The sequence below is a fragment of the Pristiophorus japonicus genome, chromosome 1 (assembly GCF_044704955.1).
Source record: "Pristiophorus japonicus isolate sPriJap1 chromosome 1, sPriJap1.hap1, whole genome shotgun sequence".
Classification (NCBI taxonomy): domain Eukaryota; kingdom Metazoa; phylum Chordata; class Chondrichthyes; family Pristiophoridae; genus Pristiophorus; species Pristiophorus japonicus.
In genome coordinates this window covers 400,918,730-400,938,913 of record NC_091977.1, presented here as the reverse complement: position 1 = coordinate 400,938,913, position 20,184 = coordinate 400,918,730, and the positions used below count along the sequence as shown (strand labels likewise).

Here is a 20,184-nt window from a genome sequence, read left to right as displayed (position 1 = left end):
GTATAAGCAGCGAATCAGAAGTGGCTCAGCCAATGACCAATGTATCGACCCACTGATTACGTGGTTAGTAAATAATTTTGATTGCCTAGAGTTTACATGAGTGTATATCTATTAATATACCTGTAGATTGTGGTTATAAGGGTATTTATTTACTACTGGCAGATTGCAATATTTGTCTCCCCCACACCACCCCTCCCCCACGCCCCCCCACGCCCCAAGTTTAATTGCCTAAATTGCAACAAATATTTTTGAGGTTTGTTTAATTATTTTAAAGTTTAAAAACCTGTTTTGAGGACCATCTGTAACAGAATGTGTAGAGATGCCCTAACAAGATTCTTAACAGATTAATTTGTCATTCAGGTTTAAGTGTGTATTTAAAGGCCATTATAGCATTACAGGCAGATTTCACCACCTCCCTATTGAATGAAGAAAATTAAGGGGAGATATAAGCACTCACCGTTCTGCTACCATTCATTATTTTTCATACTTTTGAGGTCACGAGTTGCTTCCTGAGATAGATATTGCATGCTATTCTACACAATGTCAACCAGATTATTATTTTGTGTTTAATCTGCTTGTACAAGAGTATTGTATAGGTTAGGAATGTAACACTATACTGTGGTACAATTCGAATCAATGCTTCTCATCTAACAGTGTATTTTCTTTGTTATGGTGGTAATAGTGAAGCATTGAAGTCAACAGCAATAAAGTAACAGGAAATACTCCGTTACCCTAATGCTTATTACAATGGAAATAATTACAATGCTAAATTATGCATCTCAATGAGATTGCTTTAATGCCGACTTACCTGCTGCTAAGTACTCCTGCAGACAGAAATGGGAAGTGATTCCCATTATTGATCTTGGTGGATAATGAGGCATCAGCACCATTATTTTTCTGTAATGACAGGCGTGAAGACAGGATTAAATACAGCAAATTCACAATCGCCATTGATTTTAATGGTTATAAATACATCTAGATGTTTTCGGCAATGGATAACAGCGGAGCAGTGCAAAAGTCCTGGGAGATTGTGGCATAGCGTAGGTAATGGCGTAAATCAGTTATGCCATTATTTCCTGAAACATCTGCAGTAGGGGAATGGTGTTAGTCATGATTTCAGCAAATTCTAGGCCAACATGAGACTAACTATTTTAAGAGCAAAGAACCAAGGGCAGTCGTACTACAGGTGCAACGTCCCGAATCCGGAAGTCCGAAAACCAGACATTTTGCGCATAGCTGATGAAGTTGTCCGGAATACGAAATTACTGTCCGAAAACCGGACATTTTTGAGGCAAAACCCAAAATCCGGCATGGATTCTGTCGAGGATTCCGGATTTCGGACTTGATTTTCTTTTCTGAAATCCGGGAAAAACCCCAAAACTGGATGGACTCGGTCCTGAGGATTTCGGACGTTGTACCTGTAATACATTGAGGTATGATCATAAGGTTCCTGCTTGGGAACATTAAAGGAATAAATATATCTGATTTTCCATACCTGGGGCATGTAAGGTTCTGCCAAATGATGAATATTATCCATAGAAAAGTAGTTGTTTACAGCAGTCTGTCCACGGTGCATTTTCTAAAATATATTTTGCCAAGTAACTGCAGAATTCTTCAGCTACTCCGTATTTAAAAATTACTAGATATTATAAGCTTGGCTCCAAAAAAAAATTGTTTACAACTCTTTAAGCTCTGGCCCCAACTCTTCTTACACATTCAATACCTGTTTCTGTTTTGAAGTGGGATTCTCAGAAGTATTGATTTTTTGCATTTGTGAGAACTGAATAATCATCATGTTGTTCTAAAACATTTTTCATAGATTTTCCATGGCTTTGGAGCAGCTGCTCAAAGTTTAGCGGACTCGGAGGATGGTGCAATTGCTTCCCTGGCTGACATAGGCTGGATTGTTAGTGATCAGGGGGAGTCATTTACCAAGTTGAGGTATGTTTTATATTCTTTCTATGCTAAAAACTTTGATGTTTTTTGTTGTTGCCGATATAGTACCCAACCCAGTTATGAACTCTGCAATGCTTCAGCTAAGTCTTCAACAGCACACACCGCTGAAATGTAGCACCAAACTTAGTAATATTTTTGTTCTTCAATTTACAATGCTTGACATGTTAGATTACATTTACTATATAAACTTACCATCAAACAGACACTAATTCCTGGCACTGTTAAACTAACAGTAGTGTAAATGAGCAGTCAGGATGAAAAAATTACAAATGCCTCCAAACTTGACAATTCCAATGCACTCCTGGTCAGTCTCGTATCCTCTACTCTCCATAAATTTGAGCTCATCCAAAACTCTGCTGCCCATATCCTAACCCGCACCAAATCCCACTCACCCATCACTTCTGTGCTCCTTGACCTACATTGGCTCCTGGTCCACCAATGCCTCAAATTTAAAATTCTTATCCTCGTGTTCAAATCCTGTCATGGCCTTGCCCATTCCTATCTCCATAATCTCCTCAGACCTACAACCTTCCAAGACTTCTGCATTCGCCCAATTTTGGCCTCTTGTGCATCCCCCACTCTCTTCACCCTACTGTTAGTGGCAATGCATTCAGCTGTCTAGGCTTTAATCTCTATAATTCCCTCCCTAAACCTCGCTGCCTCCACCTCTTTCCAACATTAAGACCCTCCTTAAAACCTACCTCTTTGACCAAGCTTTTAGTTGCCCCTCCTAATGCACTTCTGACTGCACTTCTGTGAAGTGCCTTGGGACTTTCCCTAAGTTAAAAGTGCTGCATAAATGATGGCGACCATGAAAACTATCGCTCTCTCTCCCGGTCCCCAGGATTATTTTCACTGTTTCCTCTCCTGCCGGTCGTAAAACACCGATTTTTGCCACCCACGATCCCCCGGCACCTGGTGCCGTTTCCTTACCAGCTTACCCACCCACCCGATGCCATCGGATTAAGAAATGGAGCTGAATTGCTGAGTCGGAGATGCCAGTAACAAGGTCGGGGCCCAACCATACCTCAGCAAAACGGATCCCAAGAGCGCCATCTTAGGAGCCCAGGAAAGGTTCACCATGGGCCAACAACGAGGTCGGGGCTCCGGAAGGTTCACCGGGAGCCAGCAATGAGATCGGGGCCCTGGAAAGGTACAGCAGGGACCAGCAATGAAGTCGGGATCCAGGAAAGATACAGCACAGGCCAGCGGTGAAGTCAGGATCCAGGAAAGGTACAGCACGGGCCAGCAGCGAGGTCGGGACCTGAGACCAGCAGTGAGGTCAGGACATGATGCCAGAATACACATGGTAACCAACGATCAAAGCGTGAGCAGCTGGAGAGAGCGCGGAAAAAGCACTCGCCTATACTGCGATTGTATGTGTGTATGCGTGTGTTTTGCAAAGACAGTGTACTCCCTAAATTGCAGTGATGCGCATATTTTATCTTGACCTCTGCCTATGTTGGTGCTTGAAATTAGGATGACTCACAGCATTGGTACAAGTACAACATCTGAAATCCGGCAACCTTGGGACCGAGACCGTGCCGGTTTTCGGATTTTGCCGGATTTCAGACCTCGCTGTCGACGCTACTCCGCCCGCCGATCCTCCGCTTCTCACCGATCCCCACCGCCTGCCGATTTCCTCCGATTCTCGCCATCCATGACCCCTCTGGCACTGCATGTTTTACCGGTTTCCTCGTCCCTCGCCAATGTCTCCATCTTGGTCGCCTCAAAAATGTCCGGTTTTCGGACAATTACGGTTTTCGGACAGCCGGATTCAAGACATTGTACCTGTACATGTTTATGACGTACCTGTATCTGTACATGTCCACGTAGCAAAGATTTTACTTGAATCTTCACAAATTGAATTTTGGAGCATAACTTCACTGGACAGGCATATCATTTTATAGCTTGAATTCTCCAACCCACGCTACCATCTCGGGAATCTGCTTCAGGAGCACCACTTTGCTGCATTTGTCACTATTCCTTTCAGTTATAGCATAACTAAACTGCTAGTTTTCTATTTGCTAACTGTTTATTTTCTCTCGCTATTTTGTCCTAGTGCTATTGCATTTCATAGAGGAAATGCAACCTTGTTACTGCCATTATACATCCCAATGAGAAGGAAAGACTGAGAGATGGGGTAACCATCCGTGGCTAACTAAGGAAATAAGGGAGGGTATCAAATTGAAAATAAAGGCACACAATGTGACCAAGACTAGTGGGAGGCCAGAGGATTGGGAAATTTTTTAAAAGACAGCAGAGATCAACTAAAAAAAATGATTGAGAGGAAAGATAGATTATGAAAGTAAACTAGCACGAAATATAAAAACAGATAGTAAGAGTTTCTACAGGTACATAAAAAGGAAAAGAGTGGCTAAAGTAAATGTTGGTCCCCTGGAGGATGAGACTGGAGAATTAATAATGAAGTACAGCAAAATGGCAGAGACGTTGAACAAATATTTTGCATCGACCTTCACTAAAAACATCCCAATAGTGGATAATCAAGGGACTATAGGTAGGGAGGAACTTAATACAATCACTATCACTAATGTAGTACTAGGTAAAATAATGGGATTAAAGGCGGACAAGTCCCCTGGACCTGATGCCTTACATCCTAGGGTCTTAAGAGAAGTGGCTGCAGAGATAGTGGATGCATTGATTGTAATCTACCAAAATTCCCTGGATTCTGGGGTGGTCCCAGCAGATTGGAAAACAGCAAATGTAACGCCCCTATTTAAAAAAGGCAGACAAAAAGTAGGAAACTATAGACCAGTTAGCCTAACATCTGTCATTGGGAAAATGCTGAAGTCCATTATTAAGGAAGCAGTAGCGGGATATTTGGAAAAGCATGATTCAGTCAAGCAGAGTCAGCATGGTTTTATGAAGGGGAAATCATGTTTGACAAATTTGCTGGAGGTCTTTGCAGATGTAACGAGCAGGGTGGATAAGGGGGTATCAGTGGATGTGGTGTACTTGGATTTCCAGAAGGCATTCGATAAGGTGCCACATAAAAGGTTACTGCACAAGATAAAAGCTCATGGGGTTGGGGGTAATATATTAGCATGGATAGAGGATTGGTTAACTAACAGAAAACAGAGAGTCGGGATAAATGGGTCATTTGACGGTTGGCAAACAGTGACTAGTGGGGTGCCGCAGGGATCAGTGCTGGGTCCTCAACTATTTACAATCTATATTAATGATTTGGATGAAGGGGCCGAGTGTAATGTAGCCAAGTTTGCTGATGATACAAAGATGGGTGGAAAAGCAAATTGTGAGGAGGACACAAAAAAGGGATATAGACAGGCTAAGTGAGTGGACAAAAATTTTGCAGATGGGGTATAGTATGGGAAAATGTGTGGTTATCCACTTTGGCAGAAATAATAGAAAAGCAAGTTATAATTTAAATGGAGAAAAATTGCAAAGTACTGCAGTACAGAGAGACCTGGGGGTCCTTGTGCATGAAACACAAAGTTAGTTTGCAGGTACAGCAAGTAATCAGGAAGGCAAATGGAATGTTGGCCTTTATTGCAAGAAGGATAGATTATAAAAGCAGAGAAGACCTGCTACAACTGTACAGGGTATTGGTGAGGCCACAGCTGGAATACAGTGTACAGTATTGGTCCCCATATTTAAGGGAAGGATATACTTGCATTGGAGGCTGTTCAGAGAAGGTTTACTTGGTTGATTCCGGAGATGAGGGGATTGACTTATGAGGATAGGTTGGGTCTATACACATTGGAATTTAGAAGAATGAGAGGTGATCTTATTGAAACTTATAAGATAATGAGGGCGCTCGACAAGGTGGATGCAGAGAGGATATTTCCACTCGTCGGGGAAACTAAAACTAGAGGACATAGTCCTGGAATAAGGGGGCGCCCATTTAAAACTGAGATGAGGAGAAATTTCTTCTCTGAGGGTTGTAAATCTATGGAATTCTCTGCCTCAGAGAGCTGTGGAGGATATTTAAGGCGGAGATAGAATGATTTTTGAGCAATAGGGGAGTGAAGGGTTATAGGGAGCGGGCAGGGAAGTGGAGCTGAGTCCATGATCAGATCAGCCATGATCTTATTGAATGGCGGAGCAGGCTCGATAGGCTAAATGGCCTACTCCTGCTCCTATTTCTTATGTTCTTAATACTAGCACCGACGGTACACACAAAAACATGTTTAACTGGCTGAAATTGAAAGCTCGTATGTGGGATTTGCATCGTGCTATACCTGGCACATAAAATTTCACAGACTGAGCAGTAGAGTAGGGTAACACACTAGTCTTTCATGTTTGGGACTTGAGTTCGAATGCAAGCCGGACTGATAGAATAAAGGTCTCCTTCCTATTCTGGTAGTTAGGGTCCTATGTACATTGAATTTGACCAGATTCAATCCAGTGGGCACAGCCCCCGTACCACAATAATTCAACTCAAATTGGCAGTTTCACTCTGACACCATAAGAATGAGTTGGCGGGTAATGAAAAATTCATGCTGGTCTGTTTCCTGAACTAAGCTCTTACAATGACAATTGTACCATGATACTACGATAAAATTAATTTTTGAAACTAGATTAGTCATTCCATAAAAACACTTCTAATCAGCGGTGTGTTTATATTCATCTACTGTACTAGAAGATCTCCTGTGGTATTGTTCATGGTGTGTTGGAGGAAAGCTGTTTTATTATAATACACTCGAGGTGCTAGTAACAATGTGTAATGGGAAAGATGGTACAGGAACTAATCGTAATAATTGTAGGAAGAGCGTTATACTTGTGATATATTATTTACGACATCACTAAGCACACTACACACAAGATGATTCCACAGAAAACTCGTCATGACCTTGTCACATGATCCTTTTATTATATACATCATTAGTTGCATTACCACAGTGGTCCACTGGGGGGGCGCTCTATTACACTTGTCCCTCCTTAATGAAGAAGTAATAACAAAATAATCATCATTCACAACTAGCATGGTTATACACAACAAAAGATATGGACTTATTTTGTCATATTTACAAATCAAACTTAACCACCGGTTTTCTGTTTCGAAGAGGATACTTTCACTCTCGAACAGAACTTTCCAAACATGGTGTCGAACTTAGACTCATTCTAGGCTAAGCCTGCGGAGAAATTTTCTCCAAAGGCAACCCTTGATCTATATTTTAACTCAACAATTTCAGACCGTTTGTCTCCCTGACTCTGACTCAGACTTAAATTTTGACATTCTCTTGGATTTGTTTCTCGTACATCTGATGTAGGATTTGCTACTTGGTGCTCTACTTGTAACAAGACTATCTGACTAGTCAGAAATAATCGTATCATTCCAACTTTCAACTCCTTCCGCATCTGTAGGTAAAATATAATCAATGTGAACAAACCTAACCTTTCCATGATCAAACATCTTGACCAAATATGTGCGAGGTCGACCTATCTTCACTACCCTTCCTGGTAACCACTTTAACCATTTATGGTGATGGTTCTTCACTCTAACCTTCTGATTCAATTTCACACTTCTCTCTCTTACTCTATCTCTATCATGATTCTCTTTCTGTCTTAATTGTTTCTCTTCTACTGATTGTGCCAAGTTCAGCTTTAACAACGAGAACCAGGTTTGTGGCTGTCGTTTGAGAAACAACTCTGCTGGTGTTCTACCAGTAGTAGTATGAGGAGTATTATGATAAGTAATCAGAAGTTTGCCAATCTGTGGTCCAATGACAACTGCCATTTCTTTGGATTTGGATCCAACATTTGCTTGATGAGGGCAGGTTTTACAATTTGTACTGTGCGCTCTGCTGCACCATTTGAAGCAATACGGTGGAACCTTGGTATGTTTCACACCATTTCTGCTCATGAACTGTGCAAGTTCTTCTGAAAAAAATTGTGGTCCATTATCAGACACACTTTCTTCTGGGAAGCCATTTGAAGAAAACAATCTTCGCAAATTATCTATTGTTTTACGGTTATTTTTTGCATCGGAAACACCTCTACCCACTTCGAATGGCTATCGATCACAATGAACAATTGTTGTCCTTCTAGCTCAGCAAAATCTATATGTAACCTTTGCCACGCCCTGGGAGGCCATTTCCATGGCTGTAATGGTTCTGATGGTGGTTTCTTGCTTACCGATAGACATGTTATACACTAACTAACGATGTATTCTCTTTCTTTATCTAGACCTGGCCACCATAAGTAACTGCGTGCAAAACTCTTGGTCAAGCACATTCCCAGGTGCTGGCCATGAGTTCTCCTCTAACAATTTGAACCTGAACTTATTTGGGATAATTACTCTTGCACCCCACATGATACAATCTTTATCCACTGACAATTCATTCCTACAAACGAAGTATGGATGAATATTTTCCTCTGATACCTGGTTTGGCCAGCCATTTGCTATGTAATCATACATTTGACATAGCTGGGTCACGCTTGGTTGCTCTACCAATCTCTTCAGCTGGATCGGACTGCCTGATACGCAGAACACCTTTGGATACTGCTTGATGACATCATCCTTCGCTGCAAATCTCGTTTCAACATGAAAAATCTCATTCCAATCCAGCTTCAGTGATCCCAACCAATTTCTACCTAATTAAGGCAGGCTTGTCTCCTACCACTACCAAGAGAGGCAAGCTCTGAAACTGATCCTTGTATTTCACTGGTACAGTGATCTGTCCTACCACAGGAATTTGCTCTCCTGAGTAGCTTTGCAGCTCTATCTTCGATTTCTCAATAGGAAAATCATTCAACTTGTCGCGATATAGCGATTCCGGTACTATGCTCACGGATGCACCAGTATCGATTTCCATGGGTATCATGGTTCCTACAACGTCTACTTGGATGACGATACTTTGCGAATCATTGTTAGATACCTTTGTGCTCCTGATGACGTGTAGCTCCAAAACATCCTCATCCTGTTGCTTCTCTTCAATGCTATGTAGTCTCTGCCGATTTCTACTTACAGCATTGAAAATTGGTTTATACTTCAGTCAGCATGCCTTCGCAAGATGCCCTGTTTTCTTGCAGTAGAAACACTCTACCTTCACATATGGACAACTTTGAGCAATGTGTTGTCCCAGACACCGATAGCACGACTTCAGTGCGCTGTTACCTTGGCCAGTTGCTGAGGCCTTGGGGCCCAATTGCCTTTTACTTTTAACCTGAAGGCGATTCACTTCAGTTGTCTGACGACTGGAAATGGCGCGAAATTCTAAGGAGTATTGGTCAGCCATATCCATCGACATAGCTGTCTGTCAAACTAAATCAAAAGTCAAGTTAGGGGTTGTCAACAACTTTCTTCTGATTGCTTCATTTTTCATCCCACAAACAAAGCGGTCACGCAATGCTCGGTCTTGAAAGTTTCCGAAATGACAGTGAATGAATAGCTTTTTTAAAGCTACTATGTACTCATTGATACACTCGTCAGTTAATTGATTTTGTATTCCAAAACGATAACTTTCAGCAATTTCCAGGGGCTCAGGACTGTCTTGCTGTTCCTCCATCAGTGATGTGTCCTTCGGCTTGACGGGAACGAGCACATTTTTCAGGGTTTCATACAATTGCCTGCTTCAGTCAGGAAAATAGCCCGTTTTCTTTCGAACACCACCGGGTTACAGTTTTCATCATCAGGCACTTCGACGATACTATTTGCGGTGAAAAACATTTCTAGCTGCTCCACATACGCTCTGAAAGTCTCTCGGTCGCAATGGAACTTCCCCCAAGCGCCCTATTATTTACATAGGCCATCTGGACTCTGGCAATGTCAACAGTGTGCTTGAAATTTACCTTGGATTTTTAGCTGTGCTGCAAAACAAAGAACCTCTCAAAGTGTGTGTTTGGCAGGAATCATCCACCAACACAAATTTTAGCTAGGGAATCTGATTATCCTATCCTCACTCGCCAATGTGATATACTTACGACATCACTAAACACACTACACACAAGATAGCTCCACAGAAAACCACATGATCCTTTTATTATATACATCATTAGTTGCATTACCACAGGAGTCCACTCGGAGCATTAGTCCACTAGGGGGGAAGCTCTATATAATACAATACTGAAGACTTTTAATATATAAACTTTGTTCAGGTGATCCCTTTGTACACGTTGTTACTGAGGAATTATTTAAAATATATCTTTTAACTTGAATGAGTATTGTGTTACGGATGTTATTTGGGTAAAGCCTACATATACCCAATTTAATTGTGTTTTTAAACAAATTGCGAGGATATCAGTATTGTGATGTCCTGAGACTTTGTTGTGTACTCTCGGCCAATTATTAAGCTACATTTCTGTAAAGTTATGTTACAAAAGATCTACAAGAAGTATGTTTTCAGTTTTTATTTTAGTAGACTTTGACATTTGGTTATCCTGCCTTCATGCTAATCCTTGATGTTCACAACTACTTGCAAAAGAAACATTTTTTTAATTTTATTTAAATACATAATTAAACCGTGCTGCCCAAGAATTGAACCTATAAAGAAATATGTATATTTTTCATCATCCAAATGTATGGGAGTTTGAAACTGTATAAATGTTCTCTTTTGGCAGTCAAAGTAAGTTGCAGTATCATTTTTTCTTTGCACTCACAGATCTGAGATTCGTCCTGACTGTGCTGACCTCTCTGAGCATCAGGCTCTATCTTTTGGAAGACCCATCAGCCAGCAAGCTTCCTTACCAAATTTGAGGAATTGTAAAACGGAATCTGAAACTCCCACAATGGCCAGTGATGCAGCACTGGAAAAAATCAACATATTGGAGAATGAACTTGCTAAGTTGCGGGAACAGATTGCCATGATTGTGACTATACAAGAACAAAGCACTCTCTTGGCAGGTATATACAATATTTATGTTTAGATGGTAGCCATTTAAATTCTTGTAGGCTTCGTTGTTTCAAACTCTTCTATTGATCAGGCGCTGTTGCTGAATTCTTTGTTCTGAGTGACCATAAACAACGAGTGACTCAATCTACTTGTACCTACACATGTGATGGGTAGGGAGAGCCCTGATATTGATCTTGCAATTTCAAAGGTTGGGACAGCCTTTGAGGATTACTTGCTGTCGTTCCTATGTTGAACTACTGCTTTGTTATCTATGCAATACAAAGACAGACTTGCACATGTGTAATCCATTATAATGTTGCTCAGCAACCTCTCATCATTTCACAAACAATGAATTACTTTAAGCTGTTGTTATTTAGGCAAATATGGTAGTAGCATTTGTGCATAGAAAGATTACACAAACAACAATGAGATGAATTCCCAATGAATCTGCTCTTGATTTGAGGGAGGAATGTTGGTTAGGACATCTTGTAACCTGGGATCATTGACACCCATTTGAACCATGGGAAGAGGCAAATGAGACCTTGTTTGTCACATGTAAGAAGTATCTGCTATCTTTCTACCCCTCGGTATCTGCTCTTTCTGGTCCCTTGCCAATGCCGCCTTTATAATTGTGTGAATCTTCCTTTTCTGTTCCACTGGTGTATTTGTTAGCTCCATATTTTTTTTTAAATGGACTTCCTTTCTTCTTGGCACCTGAAGCAATATATCAGATTCAAGGCAGCCGAGGCAAAACATACAATCCAGCAGAACAGCACAGTCCTAATGGAAAAGGAGTTTAAAAGTCACGGAAATTTAATATGAGCAGAGATCCAGCCTTTGTAAGGAGCATGGTAAACACATGGAATAAATGAAGTTGGGGGATGAGAAATGTGCTCTGTACAGATACCTTTAAACTTGAAGTTGACAATTGAGCTAAAATGCACCCACTATTGGGGGCATGGGATGTTGAGCAATGTCGGAGAGGATACTGCAAAAACAACTAGAGCAGCAACTTGTATTTATAAAGCACCTTTTTAAAGTACTAAAACATCCCAAGGCACTTTACAGGAGCATTATAAAACAAAATTTGACAGAGCCACATGAGATATTGGGGCAGATAACCAAAAGCTTGGTCAAAGAGGTAGGTTTTAAGGAGCAGGTTAAGGAAGAAAGAGAGACGGAGAGGTTTAGGAAGAGAATTCCATAATTTAGGGCCTTGGTAGCTGAAGGCACAGCTACCAATGGTTGAGCAATTGGAAGAATAGGGAGGTCACTTATTACTTGGAGGGTGTGAGTCTAGGTGGGGTAGAGGAACAAAGGAATCTCGGAGTACAAATACACAAATCATTAAAAGTTGGACACAGGTTAGCAAGGTCGTAAAAAAGCAAACCAAGCACTAGGGTTTATTTCTGCAGGTATAGAATTGAAAAGTAGGGCAGTTATGCTAATCCTGTATCGATCCTTGGTTCGACCACACTTCGAGTACTGCATACAGTTCTGGTCGCCATATTATAAAAAGGATATAGAGGTACTGGAGAGGGTGCAGAGAAGATTTACGAGGATGATACCAGAAATGCAAGGGTATACATGTCAGGAAAGGATGAACAGACTGTCTCTCTTTTTTTCTCTTGAAAAAAGAAGGCTGAGGGGTGACCTAATAAGAGGTCTTTAAAATTATGAAAGGTATTGATAAAGTGGATACAGAGAGAGTGTTTCCACTTGTGGGGAAGAGCATAACTGGAGGCCATCAATATAAGATAGCCACCAAGAAATCTAATAGGAAATTCAGAATAAACCTCGTTACCCAAAGAGTGGTGAGAATGTGGAGCTTGCTACCAAAGGTAGTGGTTGAAGCGAATAGTTTAGATGCATTTAAGGGGAGGCTAGACAACCATGTGAGGGAGAAGGGAATAGAGGGTTATGCTGATTAGATTTAGATGAGGAAAGACTGGAGGAGGCTCGAGTGGAGCATAAACGCTGGCATGGACTGGTTGAGCCGAATGGCCTGTTTGTGTTATATATCCTATGTAATCAGAATACTCGAGGCCCGAATTAGAGGAGTGCAGATATGGTCGGGGAGGGGGGGGGGTGAATGGATGCGGGCAGCAAAGTTTTAGATGACCAAGTTTACGTAGGGTAGTATGTGGGATGCCAGCCAAGAATGCAGTGGAATCATCAAGTCTAGAGGTAACAAAGGCAAAGTCATGTTATATAAGGCATGGATGAGGTTTTCGGCAGATGAGCTGAGGCAGGGGCCCAGTCGGGCGACGTTACGGAGGTGGAAATAGACTGTCTTAGTTATGATGCAGATTTGTCGCCAGAAGCTCATTTCAGGGACAAATATAATACCAAGGTTGCGAGCAACCTGGTTCAGCCTCAGACAGATGCTAGGGAGAGGGATGGAATCAGTGGCTAGGGAACAGAGTTTGTGGCGGGGACCGAAGAGAATGGCTTTGATCTTCCCACTATGTAGTTGGAGGACATTTCTGCTCGTCCAGTATTGGATGTCGGACAAGCAGTCCAACAATTTAGAGACAGTGAAGGGGTCGAGAGAAGTTTTGGTGAGATAGAGTTGGGTGTCGCAAGCGTACATGTAGAAACTGACATTGTTTTCAGATTATGTCGCTGAGGAGCAGTGTGTAGATGAGAAATAGTAGGGGGGCCAAGAATAGATCCTTGGGGGTACCAGCGGGAAGAGAAGCAATTGCATGTGATTCTATGGCTACAATTAGATCGATAAGATTTGGACGCAGGTGAGTGCAGTTCCACCCAGCTGGATGATGGTGGAGGGGCGCTGGAGGAGAAAGGACAAAGGATGGCACGGTCGGGCTCAGGAAGGGGTCCTAAAACAGGTGCTAGGCCCCTTATTAATGTATGTAAGAAATTTGTCATCTGATAGGCAATTCTTTTCTAACCTTCAACCTACCAACATGCATGTGTGTGTGCTTTCCCTCTCTCGCTCGCTCTCTCTCTCTCTCTCTCTCTCTCTCTCTCTCTCTCTCTCTCTCTCTCTCACTCTCCTCATCTTCACTTGTACCCTTTTGAGCTCCAAATATCTCATCTATATTTTCTTTCATTCAAGCCTCATCATGCAGACTCCTGTGCTAACTCATTCTTTCCTAACTCTGTAGAACTCCATAACTTAATCGCTACATCTGATTTTCTTAGTTCTCTTGCTTAAAAAAAATGTCACGATTGACCTTGTTCCTTTATCTCAGTTTAGGAATATAAGGAAAGTAAGGGACAAGAAAAGCCATAAAGCCAATTGAAACTTATCCCTCTAGTACCTTACCTCTCCATCACTACATCCAACTGTGTCCTGAAGAATTCCAATCCTTCGACTACCCTTTCTGGTAAACCATTCCAAACACTTTTTGAAATGAGTTTTAAAATTGAGAGATCTTAAAATATCTAAATACCAAAGGTGCTTCGAGGAAGAACTTATCTATTTAAAAAAAAAAACGCCTATACTATATAATGCGCATATTTTAATATTGCAGACAGTAGAAGCAAAAAAGTACACATAAGGAAATCGGTGAGCAAGACCAGTAGAAAGAAGCAAGAGATTATTTTTGTCTTTTAATTGCCTAGAAGGACAAGGTCAGCAGGCACATTGGAACACCATCACTTCCAAGTTCTCCTCCAAGTCACACACCATCCTGACTTGGAAATATATCACCATTCTTTCATCGGTCAAAATCCTGGAACTCCCTCCCTAACAGCACTATGGGAGTACCTTCATCGCACGGACAGCTGCAGTTCAAGAAGGCAGCCCACATCCCACAAACAAATTCTGTCTGCTTTCCGACCTCCGCTCCTGCCCCCACTCCCAGCAGTGGTGTGTCTTTTAAAAAGTGGGGTTACATTCCAATCCATAGGAACTGATCCAGAGTCCATGGAATGTTGGAAAATGACCACCAATGCATCTACTATTTCTAGGGCCACTTCCTTAAGTACTCTGGGATGCAAACTATCAGGCCCTCGGGATTTATCGGCCTTCAATCCCATCAGTTTCCCTAACACCATTTCCTGACCAATAAGGATTTCCCTCAGTTCCTTCTTCTTGCTAGACCCTCGGTCCCCTAGTATTTTCGGGAGGTTATTTGTGTAGGATTAAATGATAATTCAACAGAATATAAATATATTTAAATCTAGTCCATGAAAGAGTGAAAAGCAGATGCATTTTAAGTCTGAGCACTGAATGAAGATGTTAATATCAAAATAAACTACAAAATTACAGTTTGTTCCTGAATTTACTCTCAAGAATGCAGAGAATTACAAAATTTTCTATGGTTTTGAATATTTCTCTAATTCTATTGTCCAGAGTTAGAAATGTATTCATTTTGGTTATTCGCGAAATGTGCATCATATGAAAGCTGTGTAAAGGAACCCAGTAATCAGAAAGCTGAAATATAGATGACTGAACTGAAGTTATAGTTAAGATAGGTCAGAAATATATTACATTCTCTGCTCCAAAGGCATATCAAATAATTCCTATACAGCATCTGCATCTGTTCAAATCCTTTTAAATTTTTTTTGACCTGAGAAACCTTGCTAAACTCTTGAGCACAGTTCATTTGTACTTCACAAAGAGCTTCCAATCTATAAATGATTAAAGTGTTGTTCTTACTCCTTCCAGTCCTTGTGTTACGGCTGTAACCAGGTCAGTTAGTCTACTATTTTCAGAGGTGCAGTGCCAATATCCCAATACAGGTGCAACGTCCTGAAACCGGAATTGTCCGAAAACCGGACATTTTGCGCATAGCTGATGGAGTCGTCCGGAATCATTGTCCGAAAACCGGACATTTTGAGGCAAAACCCAAATTCCGTCGAGGATTCTGGATTTCAGACGAGAAAATCAAGCCTGAAATCCGGAATCCTCAATCTAATCCGTGCCGGATTTTGGGTTTTGCCAGATTCCGGACCTCGCCACTCAAAGCCCGGCGGATTCAGTTGAGGATTCCGGATTTCAGACATCGTATCTGTATCCCAAAGAATGCAGTAGCAAGTAGCAGAACTACTACAATATTTGGTAGCGCAAAATTCATTTGCAGAAAAGGTTTATGAGAATGATTCCAAAGATGAGGGATTTCAGGTACGTGATAGACTGGAGAAGCTGGGGTTGTTCTCCTTGGAGCAGAGAATGTTGAGAGGAGATTTGATGGAGGTATTCAAAATCATGAGGGGTCTAGACAGATTAGATAGAGAGAAGCTGTTTCCATTGGCGGAAGGGTCAAGCACCAGAGGGCACAGATTCAAGGTGATTGGCAAAAGAACCAAAGGCAACACAAGGAAAAACTCTTTTATGCAGCGAGTGGTTAGGATCTGGAATGCACTGCCTGAAAGGATGGTGAACGCGGACTCAATCGGGCTTTCAAAAGGGAATTGGTTAAGTATCTGAAGGAAAAAAATTGCAGGGCTACGGGGAAAGGGCGGGAGTGGAGTTCATGAAAAATGTAGAGAGCTGGCATGGTATTGATGGACCGAATGGTCATCTGTGCTGGAACCATTCTATGAATCCTACCTTAGTGAGTTAATGTAGGTTAAACTGGTTAATGCCGATAGTTTAAATAATGGGCAGAAAAATGCCTCATGAATGCCCAATTGTCAAGTGTGCTCGGTGGTAATGCTCACTTCTAGGGCATAGGTTGTGACACTCCAGTACCTGAGCGTGTAATCTAAAATGACATTTTGGTGCAGCTTTGAGGGAAAGTGGTATGTCAGAAATGGTGTCTTTTAGATGTGATGTTAAACTGAGGTTTGGGTTCATTGGCCATACAAGATCCCAAGCGACTATTCAAAGAAAAGCAGTGCCCTGGCCCGCATTCTCTTCTCAATCAACGGTACCAGAAACAATTAATTGGTCACTTAGCTAATTCGCTGTTTGTGGGACCTTTCCTCAACTGACACATTTGCCTACATAACAGTGATGCAGTTCAAATGTAATTTGGAATATTTTGGAACATTCAGAGAGCTTAACATGCTCTAAATGCTAATTTGATCTTTAAAGCGTAAATAAGTCAGCACCTTCTAGTAGACAACCCAGTTGCATATCATTGGTGACAACAGTGGCACATTTATATGCAGAATAAAGCTTCTTTGACATTGGTCCAAAAATTGCTGTCAGAATAACAGCGAGGCTAATAACGCACCACGTTATTTATGTGCAAAGTCACAGCAACTTCAGGTGAGGGCAGATGCGCAATTAAAAGTGGAAATCAAAAAGTTGCTGTTCGAGATGCGCTGCTCGCCGTTAGCTTCGCAAAACTGGCATCTTGCTGTCTGGCTCCCTATTCAAATGCATTGGTGTGTCATTTCCTGTACTTGCATTGTAGATGCAAAGTAAATTTGCCACAAAGTTAGGGCTTTCCATTTCCGTCTAAGTACCTTTTAACACCATAATAAGTGTTAATTACTGCCAGTCAACCTGTATGACACTGAAAATTAACTTTTCCAAGTGTAGCGTCTCATTCCTTCAGGTTTTAATTGTTTCTGGGGATTTTATAAAAATGTAAAAATTTTGGTTTTCCTTTCTGTCTCTCCTTTGTCTCTCAATCCAATTTTTCTTTCCCTCTCTCTTTCTCTTTCTTTCCCTTTCTCTTTCTGTACCTAATTTGACATTGAATTAACTGTTCTAATTTACACTCTTGTTCACCTTTCGCTGTTCATTTCACAATCCTTCATTCTGATTGGTTAAGGAGATACAGTTGCTTGTCCTGTTCACTCAGATTCCATGTAGAGGGTGCTGCGCCGTTTCCTTCTCACTTCTAGCAACTTGCAGGGCATAATAGCGCTGACTTTTTAAATGGGTAAAGGCAAGTATAATTAACAGCAGGCGCCATTCGTTGGCTTGCCACAGCTAGTTTTGGGCCAATATATCTACCCCTAACTCTGGAGCAACTCCTACTGTACCATTATGATGGTTTCCATTTTGTTCACCAGCCATACTGTACATTCATTTCGTGAGATTATCAATTAATGTTGAATTTTTGGGAAGTTTTGTGTTATGAGCATGTCAGCTAGGTACTAGATTGACACTATCAAAACTTATTTCATGTGGAATCCTTGCAAGACAGCAAAGGTTTTGTCCCAGCCGTCTTGCTGTATTCGAATCCAGATCCAGAGCTGAAAAGTTAATCCATTGTGCCATCTAATCTCCAAACTCATATTTACTGCATTGAATGTTTCTACTCTCCCCGGCTTAGTTTTTCTTCCTCATCCCTCACAAAGTAGCTGAATATTACAATTAATTGCTTTAAAACTATCTAACTTGGAATAGAGTTCAGAAGCCATGGCTTTTTACATGGTTATTGAATTTTATAAGTTTATTATATGAATAATAAGAAATGTGGTACTTGGGGAAGTAATACTTCACTCTAGTTGTATAATAAATATGCAGAAAATTTATTTTCCAGATTTTATTGAGAATTTAACATGGAAATAGTGCTCACTAGCTCAGGGGCATTTTTTATGACCGAGTAACTATGATACTTATGGTTGTGTAATTTCCTTGTTTTATTCATTCTCTCTCTCTCTCTCTCTCTCTCTCTCTCTCTCTCTCTGGTTCAGTGACACCTGGTGCTGGTCCTCCCTGTGCTCCTCCACCACCACCTCCTCCCCCACCTCTACCACCCCCACCTGCTCTCCAGCGGAGTGTGTCTGCGATTGACCTCATCAAAGAAAGAAGAGGAATGAAAGCTGGCGGTGGTCAGATTACACCTTGTCCTAAGCAGCAAACCATGCCAAACATGTTAGATGTTCTGAAAGACATCAACAAGGTGAAACTACGATCTGTGAAGAAGTACGTATTTTTATGATTCCTTTACTTCTGCTTAATGAATTTTATTCCCAATTCATTAAAAGCGATTTTACTTGTCCCATTGAGGCTTTTCAGATTTTTACAAAGGGGTCTGTATAAAACCCATACATAAACTTGTAACACTCACTCATGTTATTCTTTATGTCTAGTCATGTCTGAAAATTCTTTTGAAATTATCCTCACACTGGGAATGATGTGTTATCCTATTTGTACAACAGGTATTTTGAATAAAGAAACTGTTTTAAAGTTTAAATGGCGGGATGGGGTGGCAAACCGAAGGACATCCTTGTGTTTTAGGGTTTCACAGCTAGTGGTCAGATAACTGCATGATCAACTTAGTGCTTGTTGTAAACAAATGAACAGCAGCAGTAAAAGGGGACGGCAGAGAAGATAAAGCATTTTTTTAAAGACAGAAAAGATGCTCAAAGTTTTAACAAAACAGAACAAGAAACACAAAAAGAACAAATGGAGAAAGAAAACCCTTTCTCACTGAGGCACAAAAATAAGACAGGATGAAACATTTTAAAATAAAAGTGTGATCACAATGTTTTTGGGACTGCACCTGTTGTATAATAGGTGCAGTCCCAAAAACATTGTGATCACACTTTTATTTTAGCCTCTTCTATGACCATCAAGATTATGTATAAGTAACAAAATTGGTTGTAAACTAGCATGTTTCCTATTTAACATTTATATCTGCTTCTACAGTTTCTAACCTGGCATTTGGTGAATAAAGTTGAAAGCATCATTTTAAGTTTATCTCTCTAAACTAATACGTATGGGGAAGGAAAAACAAGATGAGAAGCCAAAAGGGGCGGTAACTTTAAGAAGACCAAGAAAATAACAGGAAAATAATAAAGAACAGATCAGAAGGAGGAGCAATTAACAAGAAGCCATTAATTGCCAAAGAATTGGAGTTAGGAATGAGTGATATGCATGCAAATCCATAAAGCACTTAAAAAGAAAATTGTAGAGTTAGAAATATTAATAACTATGGAGAAATATATAGTTGCTATAACACAAGTAGCTTAGGGTTGGACACAATTGGGAACTTAATATTCCCGGTTATATTTTTTAGGAGAGATGGAGAGGAGGAAAACTTGGGGGGTGCGGGGTTCTGGATGGTAATGTTTGTAAAGGATTCTTTCACAGCACTAGAATACAAGGGTGTATTAAAGGATTATGTTGAGACAGAATCCACATGGATTGTGTTAAGGAATAGGAAGATAAATAGTACAAGTCTTAGTGTACATTGTAAGCCACCAAACAGTGGAGATGAGATGGAGGAGGGAATTTGTAGACATTTCAGAGATATGTAAGAACACAGAGTAATGATACTGGATGATTTTAATTATTCCAAGATAGACTTTGATAAAGATATGGTTAAACTGAAGAACACTTTAGAACGCACCCAAGACTGCTTACATCAATATGTTTTTAATCCTACAAGGAAAGAGGCATTGCTTGATTCAGTTCTTAGATGGGAAATAACCGATCAGAGGAGGAAAACAACTGGTAAATAACAACCACAAATAAATAGTTTCAATGAGAAAATAGATGAGTCAAATATAAGGATGCTGGACTGCAAAGGCGAAG

At 40.8% G+C, this 20,184-nt stretch overlaps 1 protein-coding gene across 6 annotated transcripts in view; it reads left to right on the top strand.

Moving 5' to 3' along the window:
• mtfr1 (mitochondrial fission regulator 1) overlaps positions 1-20,184 on the top strand; it is a 67,788-nt gene that overhangs the window by 14,152 nt on the left and 33,452 nt on the right. For all 6 annotated transcript variants that reach the window (XM_070891794.1, XM_070891786.1, XM_070891776.1 and 3 more), the window contains exons 4-6: positions 1,820-1,941; positions 10,539-10,780; positions 18,339-18,570. In XM_070891794.1, coding sequence (XP_070747895.1) covers positions 1,820-1,941; positions 10,539-10,780; positions 18,339-18,570 — 596 coding nt within the window. The remainder of the gene's footprint in view (positions 1-1,819; positions 1,942-10,538; positions 10,781-18,338; positions 18,571-20,184) is intronic.